This window comes from Uloborus diversus, chromosome 7, assembly GCF_026930045.1.
Source record: "Uloborus diversus isolate 005 chromosome 7, Udiv.v.3.1, whole genome shotgun sequence".
NCBI classification, from domain to species: domain Eukaryota; kingdom Metazoa; phylum Arthropoda; class Arachnida; order Araneae; family Uloboridae; genus Uloborus; species Uloborus diversus.
The window spans coordinates 79,450,862-79,464,542 of NC_072737.1; the positions used below are offsets into that span (position 1 = coordinate 79,450,862).

At 32.0% G+C, this 13,681-nt stretch overlaps 1 protein-coding gene across 1 annotated transcript in view; it reads right to left on the minus strand.

Annotated features, from left to right (window-relative positions):
• LOC129225499 (leukotriene A-4 hydrolase-like) overlaps nt 1-13,548 on the minus strand; it is a 60,704-nt gene extending 47,156 nt beyond the window's left edge. Inside the window, exons 1-6 of the mRNA XM_054859927.1 lie at nt 13,244-13,548; nt 9,640-9,779; nt 8,432-8,543; nt 7,029-7,097; nt 2,184-2,285; nt 312-364 (exon numbers count right to left, since the gene is read on the minus strand). Of these exons, the coding sequence (XP_054715902.1) occupies nt 312-364; nt 2,184-2,285; nt 7,029-7,097; nt 8,432-8,543; nt 9,640-9,779; nt 13,244-13,405 (638 nt within the window). The 5' untranslated portion in view covers nt 13,406-13,548. The remainder of the gene's footprint in view (nt 1-311; nt 365-2,183; nt 2,286-7,028; nt 7,098-8,431; nt 8,544-9,639; nt 9,780-13,243) is intronic.
• Between the last annotated feature and the right edge of the window lie 133 nt (nt 13,549-13,681).

Below are 13,681 nucleotides of genomic sequence, written 5' to 3' on the forward strand. Positions count from 1 at the left end.
TCAAATCCTAAGTGCTGCATAGGCTAATAATTTGCTTTGTTATTAACGAAAAAATATTATGCAATATTATAGCAGTAACTACAAACTGTTCCATTTTAATTAATTTTAGCTGTTTAACAAGTAGTTTATTTTAGTTGTTACAAATAATTTATGTCAAATAGAATTGTCCGAATTTTAAAATATTTCTTCAAAAGAAAATTTATTTTGTAGAACTTCTGCATTTTTCGAAAAAGCGGGTGTCAAGATGCTTTACCTAATACCTCCATCCCATTGTATACTGAAACAAGACAAAAAAATAATAATTTTCTCACCTGCTTTCTAATGCTCCAACTACAATAGCAATTAAGTAACTGGGAATAGGTACCTGTTCAAATATACATATATGCTATAAGTATATATGAATACAATATACTTATAGCATATATGTATATGAATACAAATAGCACATATGAATACATACATGCTATAAGTTTTATTTAAAAAAAATTAAAATTGTATAGGTCATCAAGTGCATTTATCATGTAAAGATAGAAACAAATTTCTAAAAAAGTAACAAAACAAATTATAATTTAACAAACTGTCATATATTAAGTAAATACAAGCAATTCCATAACTCAAAAGAGTACTTCATTGCGTTCCATATTCAGTAATAAATGGAAGTTAGACATAAATAAAGAAATTTGTGCTGTAAAGCAATAGATAATAACGCAAAGTTAAAATGAAAATTTGCAAAACACTCAGACACATGCTTAAGGGGTTAAAAGGAACACCAAAGGGTACTTTTCCATTAGCCAGGAGCAAGCGAAAATCGCCAAATGATTATGCCCAACATCAAGTGATGATTCGCCAAATTGATGTACAAATCCGCCAATTTTCTTACAACCCTTGTTGGGAATATTCGCTGGCCATTGGGAGTAATCATCTGGCAATTTTTGCATGTGCCTGGCTAACGGTAAAGTACCCACCAAAGCATATGCCAGCAAATTTGCATTTTAATGTTGTGTTAGTATATTTCAAATGGAATGTTTTGAATTTTTGTTTTATTACTAAAATTGTTTTAAATGTCTGCTTCCTTAACCATGTAAATTGCTTTTCAAAGGTAAATTGCTTTTCTGTGACAATGCCACAACTTGCTTATTACTTTATCAAACTTCTTAAGTAAGGTATTTTAAAGATTATTTCCTCCGTTTTTGGCTATACGTTAATATCATCAATGTAACCTGACGTATGTTGATGATACAGTTTCAAATTTATGTCAGGTACGTTGATGATATTTTTGTTCTTCTGGTTTCGACCATTGATCGAGTTAGATCTGGAGTAAAAAAAGCCGCTCTTTCCAGTGGTGTCAAAAAGAAAACTGTGGGACAATTCCTTCACAATTTACTGATAGATTTAATGAAGAGAATAGTGCCTAAATTTTAGCTAAGCCTAAAAAAGTTTGAGCTAGAAACGCAAATAATTCCCTCCATATTTAAGTTAGAGCATTGAAACAAACTATGTAGTATGCAGAAAATTCTATCCTTTCTAACTATATATAATATTAATAAGTGCAAATAATTTTCCACCCCTTTAATAGGCAATTCAAGCGAAATATGAGCTAAAAAACTTAATTACAAAAAAACTAATTTGAATTTAAAAAAAAAAAACCCAGGTGCGAACCACCGGGGTTTGAAGTAATTTTGTACAAAACTTCAAGGCTGTAGGTGCTATGGGGTCTTCTGGGCGTGGTCCGCCACAGAAGTCCATCCAGAATTTCTTTGAAACCTTACTTTTATTTACAATAAAGAGATACCACAGATAAAATTCTGCTTCAAAGTGTTAATGTATCCAAATTTTGCTAATGATATTAATCTCTGCAGCCCAGTGGAGGGTTTAAATATCATATAATATCAGAATATTTTTCTTTCATGAGCAGAGCCTTACTGTGCAACTATCTTTATTAGAGGGGATAAAAAAAATCAAAAAACGTTAAAACTTAAATTAAAAAAAAAATCCTTTTAAAAATAAATATATTTTTTATTTCTATACATAAAAAAGTACGTATTGCAATTGTAGATTTTTAATACTCTTTCACTAGATAATTTGCTATTACATCACTGTACACATGATGAACCATTAAAGCGTAGTGGGACATGGCAAATGACTTCAAATTGTACCACAATAGTATTAATTTTAAGAAGTACCTTTTGAATGAATTTATATTTTTTCATAAGAGGATCATCGTCAATTTCTTCACCATCACGGACAGCACTCATTAATACAGTCAACTCATATGGAGCAGTAATCTAAAAGCATCATTAATAATTCAGGAGAAATTAACAAATATGCAATAGTACAGAAGACTGTATTAAAAGTAGTTCAAATATAAAGAACACATAAATTTTATATTTTGTAACTTCAAGCAGCAAAATAAAAAATCTCATAATTTTCTTTTTTTATTTAATACTAGCTGCGTCGCCCAGCGTTGCACAGTCTACCTTGAAAACAAAAGTTATGTCAAGTGACGCATCATGTTCAACAATCAGGGTTAAATAAAAGAAAAAGCATAGTGCAATATGTCCCATTAGAACAATGGCGACAGTTCCTAAAAATCTATGTTAAAATTGGACCTTAGTCACTAAAAATCCTCATTTGAATGAGAAAATTTCATAAATAAAGTTTACAATCCCCTTAAAAAAATACCCAAATGAATAGGGATAAATATAGATAAAATGATCATTTGAATAAAGGCAACAGTCCCACAATAGCATCAACAGTCCCTTTGAATTCTCTTTAGAAATAGAACAACATCCCCCCAAAATCCCCAGCACAATCTCAACATGAAACCCTAAAACCCCTTCATTGAATGAGGACAATAGACTTAAAACATCCCCATTATCAGAGTAAGTACAGCAGCCCTTAAAATCTCCTATTACTGTCCTAAACTCTCCATTAGGAGAAGAAAAACACATTAAAATTCCCTATTATGATAAGGACATCTGTTTCTAAAAACCTTCTGTTAATAAGAGTTGCAGTTTTCAAATAACATCAACAGTTCCTCTAAAATGTTTATCTGGGTAGAGGAAAACAGTTCCAAAACCTCCATTCAGAATGAGAAAAAAAAATCCAAAATAACACCATCATTCTCTCTTTTAAGCACCACCATAATTGGAAGAATAGTTTTAAGAAATACCCCTTTGAATAAGTTCTCTAAAAGTCCCCATAAGAATAACAATGTCAATCCCTCACCAGGCCCGGATTACCCAATAGGCCAACCTAGGCCCTGGCCTAGGGGCGCATGCCGAAAAGGGCGCACGTTGCAGAGGGGGGAAAAATAAACAGCTTGCTGGGAAAAAAGCGACGCGATATGGAGAAGCAAAATGTATCTAGAAAAGAAAGGTATAAAAACAGCAATTGGAGGGGGGAATAGGGGGGGGGGCGTGGTGCTTGAGTCGAGGTGTCCTTTTTCAATCAAAGCATGTAATTTTCAATATCTTTGATTTGAATAATAATTTCTTTCCGACTTGACTTTCCGAGGCAAATTCCGAATGCCATTACTTTCCGTTAAATCACCTTAGATGGCCTAAAATTGCATTTCCAATGCTTCAATTTCTAAAAATTCCCGGGAGACCCCCCCCCCCCTCATCCATTTGAATATCAGCGAAGGAAAACAAAGAAATCCATCCCTCATTTTGTCAACAATCATAGGAGCCCGAAATCTTCACTTGGCACTGGCCTAAGCCTCTGGGAATAACTGGGGGAGGGGGGGTGATATGGTTTCAATAGAGATCGGATATGTGAGATGGGGCGTAAACTTTAAGTTTGGCCTAGGGGCGTAAATAGATGTTAATCCGGCCCTGTCCCTCACTAGATTAAAGTCAATAGCAAAAATGTTCATTAACGCTTCTCAATCCTTGATTATCTTCTGCCGGCACACAGTGGAGTATTTGACTGAAAATCCTGGCCAAAATAGGTTTGAAATTTTCACCCTTCTGAAGGCGACATCCTTGTGTGCGTTTGTGCGCTGTACGGCGAAGCTATCCCACTTATAGACATGAAACTTGGTATACAAGTTGTCTGAAATGTCTAATGTTACAATTTGAAACTTGATTTTTAAAATTTGAATTAGAAAATGAAATATTTAATATTTTATCCACGGTTTAGACTTTTGCATGTTTACGACCGTAAAAACGATCCTAGTAAACGTAGAAAAAAACCCAATGCATCACTAGATAGGAAAAATAATTTTCTTCAAGATTATGGTTCGTTTGAAGTTCTAACGTAATTAACCGAATTTCTAAGAATTTACAAAGGGAGGTTACTTTTTCGATTATTCAATCCATGTAAACTAAAATTCTTGCATCCAATATTCTAATAATGTTATGGCTCTGAAACTTTTTAAGGAAATAATATAAACACTTTACCTTCATTTACAGCGAAAACGGTGAAGTTATGTTCTTTCACTGATTTATAATGAATTTTTTTTTTCAATGAGTTGAAATAAAAATTTTCAATAATTTTCACTCGATCCGAAATGAATGCCATGGTTGGCTCTTTGCCAATAATGCTTAGACAAGTGATAAGTAAACATGTTCGATGCGAATTGCTGTTTTCCTTTGAAGATATGTAATTAAGTGCACTGTTCGAGGGGGGAAAAGAGCAAAAAGCGGTTAAAAAAATCCTAGTATTCTGTACAAAACACTAATTTGAAACCAAAAAAATAATCAATTTTATTCTTTTCGTTTGGTTTCAATTATTAAAACCCTGAGTTAATCATGCACAAAAAGAATTAAAGACAAGGGTTTCGGGGTTACAAAGAACCTTTTTTCTATTGAAAAAAAAATAAATAAATAAATGAACTAGGATATTATAACTGTAAAAACACTCGAAAATGGATATTCAAAAGCTCTTTGTTTGTGAATTGTATATATTGTACTCGTACCATGGGTCGATCCTTAGTTTTGCATCGTGTGATGTGTCCCGCTAAAAATTGTACGAACAAATTTGGAACTAAAATTTTATATAACTTTAATTTCACAATGAGTAGGTAAAATGTCTTAAATATGGATAGCTCGCTAGCGTAGGAACATTAGGAGACAATTACAATTGTCTCCCAATGCTAGCAAGTGTGTGTGTGGGGGGGGGGTATTTCCCCCCTTTTGCTATGTATAAGGGGGAAAGACCCCCTCCCCCGGCACATTATTTGCAGCAATGATCTGAAAAAATATAAATATTTATTTATTATATCTAAAATCTATCTCAATTTTAAGGAAGAGCAAATTTTCTTAGCGTGATCACAAAATAATTTATTAACTCATTAACGTACATGAGAAAATTAAAATAACTGAACGCAAACACATGTTTTAGGGGTTCAGTGAATCTCTTTAGCGATGCATAAAGGTAAGCGTTTTCGAAATTAATTGGATGATTCTCATTCCATAACTTACATCTTTACACATTGATGAAGCGGTTTCTCATAACCATGAAACTCATGTCTGAAATTTTATTGTTGTTTGTGCGCTCAAATATGTCGATCTTTTCATTCAGTAGTACTTATGATAACTTTTTTGCAAATTTATTAAATCTTTGTAGGTAAATTCAGTTTAAAATCATGACTTGTCACAAAAAGATCGGATTATGCACTTTTTTTTTTAAAATCATTTAAAAAAAGGGCAGTTGTAGACGGAAGATTTTTTTGCTGAAATTAGCGCTAGAGACTTTGCCAAATACGATGCAACTTTCAAAACAGCCCGACCAAGCCCGACACCCATTTAAAAAGCTTTCTCTAGTTATAAATTAAGGCGAAAAGCCTTTAAAAATCTCACGTACCAAGTTTTCTTTATTTTTTTCACTAAAAGAAAATAAAAATATTTACTTTGATTTATAATTAGCACTAAGCCCTGACATTTCTTTATACCGTAAAATTGGTTTGGTTCAATTCCATTCATTTAGAAAGCCACAAAAAAATCTACATTGAAACGTAATAATTAAGCTGAAACGTAACAAAAAAGCGAAAATTCTTATAGAAATCTCATCTTTCACTGAGGCTATGAGCAATTGTATGTGACTCAAGTTTCCAAAACAGGTGCCGATCGATGTACCATTTAGTCAACTATCATAGAATAAATTTTCATAAAAATCGGGTAAATTTTTAATTTTGGACTTTTGGCCAGGATTTTCAGTCAAATACTCCACTGTGCGGCAGTAAAAAAACATCATAAATCACGGAAAAATAACCAAAAGGGAAGAATTTTAAATCCCTCTATTACAGGAAAAGCCTGCAAAACAAACGCAAGAATTTTATTTGTTCACACTGAAGAAAAAAATGGCAACATATTTCTACTTAATGATTTCTTCAGGCTAATTAAAACTGAGATCGAGCCGACAATAAATATCCAATTTGAAAATAATTTTTACTTTTAAAAATATTTATAATTTTTATTCCTGGTAAATTTAGGTTCTTTGAGTTTTCAAATCTGTAGGTAGATCCGCTATGTGGATATTTACCACAGGTTTCCCATTGAAACTAAAATTTAGACCACATGATAATTATTTCAGGTTGAAAGAGCCATTTTATGCCATTATTGGGTCCAAAAATTAAAATTTGAACAGTTCAGTACTTTTTGGGCATTCAAACCCCATGCCCCCTACAACCCTTCCCAGGTACAGAAGCACCTCCCAGCCAAATTTCCTGAGATGCAACGTAAACTAGATATCTACAGGGAACATACATACACAAGAATATATTCCCTGTTTTACTTATATAGATAAGCATGATACAAAAGTCATAAATTTTATGCTTTAACATATTGCTTATACACACCAGCATGATCGACTTTGTACATTAACATAACCAAGTTACATCACATTCCCTAAACGTGTCAAGATATTATTTGGCACGTTAAAATACAAAAAATCATTCTATAAAATATCTCAGCTTCTTTAACGTACAAAATTCAACATTTTACTAAATGCACATTTCATTTGTTTATTTCCTTTGGTAAAACTAAACAAACACATACATTAGAAACTAGAAAGTAAAAACTTACAGATGCAGTATATGTAGTTTTTACACCTGGTGTATCTTGGCAAGGAAGCATAGAACGAGCATGAATGGGCTAAAATAGAAGTGGAAAAAAAAATCATATTTTTTAATTCCAATGCAGATAAGTATTTACTTTTGTTAACAGATATATATTTTTTAAATGAACATATCAGAGAAAATATAGGGTGTTTCAGAGAATGACTCGATTTCAAAAAATCATAACTATTCAGGTTTTAATCCGTTTCATTAAATAAAGGTATCGTTAGAATGAGAAAAATCTCGAGTTTCACAGAGTTGCCGATAGATAACGCTAATTCCCTTTCTTCACCCACCATTTCAGTGTTTGTGAAACTGGCGACTGCACAACAAAAATTGTATTGTGTTCTACGCTTTGCGAAATGCTAGTCTGTAACAACTGTTTAATGTGACTTTCGTTGAGAATACCCTGGTGTTGAACCTTCTGCCCCGAAGAGCATTAGAAGATGGTATAAACAAATCCAAAGACACGGGTTGTTTTTGTAAGCAGTGGAAATAGTCGATGCAGACATGCTTGCAAAAGTTTGGGACGAATTTGACTACCGTGTAGACATATGCTGTGCATCCAAAGGTGGACATATTGAGCACCTTTAATTCGTAATGTAAAAAACTTTTATTATTATCCATACAACATAAAACTAATATGAAGTGACTACTTTCAATAGTTTTCATAATATATGCATTTCAAATCGGGTCATTCTTTTTGAAACACCCTGTATTATCAAACTCCCATTTAATTAAAACTTATTAATATTTATGTTTAGGCATTACAAATGTTGCAGTAAATACAAATTGATTAGATTACACCCCTTTTAGCTTTAGCATACTTTTGAACAGTTTAAGACACTTTTGGAAAGTTTTGGATAGTAAAAACTACCTGTTTGGTCCTAAAAGTTTCTGACATCCAAAACCCAACACTGCTTTGATGTGATCCAAAACTTTAGCCATCAAATTTGTCTGGTAATCTAGGTGTCAAATCAAAATTTTGGTTGCAAAATGAGACCCCTTATTTTTAACATTGTTTGATACTAAACTAAGATTAGGTTTAGAACTAATAAAAGGCTAAAGTTACGTAGTTTAAAAATTAGATGCTTCAAGAATAGCAGTAATACCATGGAAACAAAAATGGGTGAAACTAGTTTGTGCAAACTTCAGATTTCACACTGCAGCACATTGCTGAATCTCAGTTCTTAGATTAAAATGCAAAAAAACAAAAAGAAATGGTAAAAGTTTTCTTCCTGGCTGTTCAATACAGGAAAAAAAATCAAGTTGTTAGAGCAAAATTATTGAAGCTCTAACGGGTTAAGGTTAAACAGTGGAAAGCCATGTTAAGCACAGGAAGTGCAAAACAAAAAAAATATTGATACATACCTCACACTGGCTAAACAAATATGGATGTTTTTTACCAGCAGTTTGACAGGGTTCTAACCATTGAAGAGCAGTGGAATGTGGAGCAGTTTCATAATCAATTCGAATATTATACCTGGAATTAAAAACAAATTTTTCAACCTTTCAGTATGTTTAATGTAATTCATGGAAGACGTGACGTAAACTGAAATGTGGTGTAGGACAGTACAGCATAAATGATTTTAAAATGGTAGCTTATTTTATACTGTAACCAAAACCTGACATTCTAAAATTTTCATGCACTAATGTAGCAACAAGAGATGACATCAGTATTAATCAGAAATTTATTTATTTTTGTAACTCAAGACCTATTTTTTTTTAACTTTTTGTCATAGGCATAAAGAACGAGCTGAGCCATTTTTGTGAAAAACTAGTGGGGGAATGCATTGCTTTTTCTCTCTTTTCCATTTCAAAAGCTAAGAATCAACATTCAAAAAGCACTACTAATTATTGATAAACAGTAACTTATTTTATGCGCGTTCGAATGAAGAAGGATAACTTTTGGGGCATTCCACGGTATTTTTGACATTATGTAGAGTCCGTAACGTGACCTTTTTTTGCCATAACTTTTTAATTTACCGTTTGATTTACAAATTATTTTCATTTGAGCTGGTGTGTTGGTAGGAAAAGATCAAAATAAAATAATATGCCAATCAAACAGTAAATTAAGAAGTTATGGCAAAAAAGGTCACGTTACGGACTCTACATAAATGTCAAAAATACCTTGGAATGCCCCTTTTATAAGTAATAGAAAAAATTGGAGCTACACAGTCAATAAAACTAACACATGCTACGGAAATAAAACTAGTGTAAATCAAGAACTTTGTAAAAAAATATCAAAATTCAGCAATTTTTGTTCAAGTTGTTCATCTATATCATCATAGGTTAGTACTGCTATTTTTAAGCAAATTATTGTCACTGAAAAAAAGAAGTTAAATCCAAATCATTTTATTTCAATTAACTATTTTTGAGGACACATATTTCAACACTTCAAGTGCTAAATTGTACACATAATATTTTTTTTTAGATTATGATTTAAGTTTCAAATGAATATAAAGTAAAAAATAGACCATAAAACCTTGTAAATATAATATAATATAACAACAGAAATAAATGAGATAGCAGAATAGAAAATATTAAAAAATTACATTTATATACAAGAATGCACTTACTTCTTCGATATCCTTTTCGGCAACTTAATTTCTAACTTTCTGCCAAAGTTTTCAACAGGTTCACCCAAAGTGAAAGCCATTTTACTTAAGGTATTTTTGTTTCGTACATTTATTACATTCAAATCTCTTGTATCCAATACCTGTAAAGGGTAAAATAATTTCTTTTGAAACTGTAACAATAGTTATTAAAACCCTTCGCGTACGGCTCCCGCGATTTGAGCGAGCAATCAGTCTCATCCCTGACTATGGGTCACGTGAAAATTGCAGCCAAAGGGTTTTCCCCCCTTATTTCAATACGGATCCAGCTATTTCTCCGTGTAAGTTAAAAACACATCATTTGATGCTTATTTTTGCTGCTAGATGGCACTGGAGGGTTAGGAATTTCTGTTCTCTTGCTTGACTTTTTTGAATATTCTTAATTTTCTGCGTATTTGTAAGTTTGCCTTTCATAGCCTTGCTTTTTGTTTGTCTTTCCTGCGACAAGCACTTCTTAACGACATGGACTTGTGGCATATTATATGGGAATAAGAAACAATGGATTTTTTTTCTTTTTTTCACATTTATGAGTGTAGTCTAAAAAAGTAAACTGATATTTTTATCTCAATTTTTCTGTTTTATTTCATAATGTCTGAATTATTTTTTGAAACAAACAATTTAAAGTTATATTTATCTGAAAATAAAAATATCACATGAAGTTTATAAAACCTGCCCGCTGAAATAGTGGGACACATTTTTTCTAAGCGTAAAAGCTACTTAAATTCTTGTATTATTGTAAAAGAACTGATAAAGATGAAAACTGTAATATATGTGTAGTAAAAAAAAAAAAAAAATCGACCCGTATTTCAGGACTGGAAAGTATAAAAATTGAGCCGTATGCAGAGGGTTAACAAACAAAATTAACCTTTATAATAGAAAAATACTAACATTTTGGTAAAGAAACTCAAATGTTTTCATTAGTGTGAAGTGAAAAAAAAAAAGTGAAAATACCCCTCAACCCCCCCCTCCCTTTAATAATTTCAATGGTGCAGTCTGTGCCATGACTCCCTCCCCCCTAGGTGGGCACCCCTGGTTTCTGGAGAAAAAATGCTGGAGTAGAAGTTGGTCTATTTAATAAATTTGGTGTAATTTAATGTGTTTCATTGAACTTTAAAGTTTATTTTTTCAGTTCTAAACAAAAACAACATAGGTTAGTTTTACAATATTGGATAATATTTAGCATCAAAATTGTAACAGAAGTTGCTTTCGTACTGAGGACTAGAGGTGGATAATGTCGTTCTTTTTAATGATCCCCCTCATCAGAGGGTTATTCATTCTTTTGATCTGCTCATTTAACTTGTTCCTTTGAATGACTTCATTCATATAAAGTTGCAAGGATTTCTCTGCATCACATACTCACATACATTTGATATATTTCATTAACTCAAGAATATTGTTTGAAGGAAAAATAACTAAAATTATCTAAAACTAAGAAAATATGCCTATAAAAATGAATCAAAAAACTTGATTCAGGTTTGGATGAATAAAGCAATTATAGTTCATTTTGTAAGATATTTCTCAGTTGCCGAATGGTAAGATAAGTTTTCCATTCCAAAAATCGCAGGTTCCATTTCAGCATGTCATAAAATTAGGTTAGTAAATTTTCCCATAGCACTGTGCATATACATATAGTACGATGCCTATAACTGTATATATCAGGGTTGGCAAGTTTCTGCCGAGGCGGTTAAAACCACAGCTAGAAACCGGTTAAAACCGGCATGGCAAAAACCACTTTCTGCCACTTTGCGGCAGAAACTGGCAAAAACTCACAAAATGAAAAATTAATTCTTGATATACAACAGAAAATGCATGGAAAAAATAATTGTTAACCAAAGTGCTCTAATCTTATTACAAAATTATTACAATTCAAATGTTACATTGTTTGAACCCTGCAATTGCCTCTTAGAAAAGGTGATTTCAAAAATCTAAACAGGTTCTCAATTTACTACGCACAAATGAGAAGTTTTAGAATTTTCTTAAAACAGAAGAGCTAGCAGACGATGCATCAAGGAGCAAGCAATGTTCGTGAAACTTTTCATCTATTGTATAACTGGTCCACAATGTAGTAACTGGGGTTGTGGTAAAAATTTGACTGGAAAAATAAGTTTTGAGGAATAGGGCCAATTTGTTTTGCAAAGGTACAAAATTTAGGCACGTAAAATTCTGGCACTTTCTTCTCGAATTACATGACTTGATAATTTCAATCAACAATCACAAACAATTTAGAGGAGGCATATAAGTGAGCAATTTACAATTAGTAATGCCTGTTTAATTCTGCATGTCATTTCTCTTTCCTAAGCATCCTTGTATGATTTTTTTATCATTCGTTAAATTAATCCAAATACTCAGAGCCTCTGCAATTGGAAAGTTCCCTTCTTGAACTAAATGAAGGACACAAGCATGGGATTTTGTTTTTTTAAATGATGAAATGATGTTTAATTTTTTAGTTTACTTAAACAAATATCATTTACTAATTACATGAGGTATTAAAGACATTTTTAAGTTTTTGCCAGTTTCTGCCGGTTTTTACCGGTTATAACCAGTTTCTGCCAATGGCACGGCAAAAACTAGTTTCTGCCGGCAGAAAGCCAACTCTGGTATACATACATACCATTAGACCATGAGTATAACAAAAAAAGTAAAAATCAAATATATTGGTATCTTAACCGGAGTACTGGATAACTTAATTTAAAAAAAAAATCACCTTAATATTAGGGAGCTTCAAAATTATTCCACAGTATACCAATGAGAATAAGATTTAAAAAAATGCAACTTTTTTAAATAGGAAAAAAAATAGACATTAATAAACCTTATTAAACATCTTCGGATTTTGAATGTAAAATACGACTTGTCAGTCACCAAGCAAGTTAAAAATAAAGCCAAATCAATATACAGTGAAGCACCATTTATACCTTTCTGAAGGGAGCGCATGAAAAAAGCGTATAAATGAAAAAAAAAAAAGGTACAATAGGTATATAGTAATATGTACTAAACTCTGCAGGGACCAAATTTAAAAAAGTATAATTGATAAAAACGTATAAAATAGAAACGGACAAACGGTGCTTCACTGTAGATGATAGACAAAAGAATCACCAGAAAAGTGGTAAAAGGCAATTTTAAAAATAATTTTGCCAACCGAAAGCACGAGAAAGATTTTAGCAGGTGCGTGGGACAGGAAGTAGAATGTCCAAACATTTTGTTAGTAGCTCAGACAAGTTACACAAAACATTACTACTTAAAGTAATGGATACATTGGAAAATTACAAATGAACTGCAACGGTTAAAGAAAAATGATGAATAAGGCAGAAAGTAAAAAGGTTCGAAATGAATATATTGTCCTACACTGAGAAAAAGGAAATTTGAGATTGAATGAGAGTTAAAAATTTGAAGAAGAATGGAATTTAAAAAACAAAAATGTGATTTTATCACAAGTGCATCAGTACAAAGTTCCAAGAAGCTAAATATTTTAACAACAAAGTCAATCAAAAACATTTGTGTAGAAATAAAATACTACTGTATTTTGCATTTTAGAAAATCATTCAGAACTTTCATTAAAAAAGTATCTTACAAGATCTGCCTTCGGGTTTTTTCGTTCAACAGATAAATCGACATATCCTTTTAATATCTTTCTTGAAAAATCAACTTCTACATTTATGTGAATGTCTGTCACAATGCATTGCTCTGGGTTTGAAAACGAATTCGGATCGATTTCACTCAGACCTTCTCCCATAGTTAAATATAAAAACCTCTGCCAGGAAATGTGAACAATTACAATTGACAAAAAATATAAACGTATTTCTTTCAATCTAAATTTCGTGGCCTCTGCGACACTGTTAATGTTTAGGAAACTTTAGAAAAATAGTTTTTTTGTTTTGTTTTGACGGCCGCAAGCCGGTTAAAGCGATGGTTACGAGGAAATGCAAAAAAGAGTTTGGATTTCATATTGATATTTAATAACTTAAATTTCCTTTTAGAAATTGTTAAAAATATATAAACTTTTGAGATT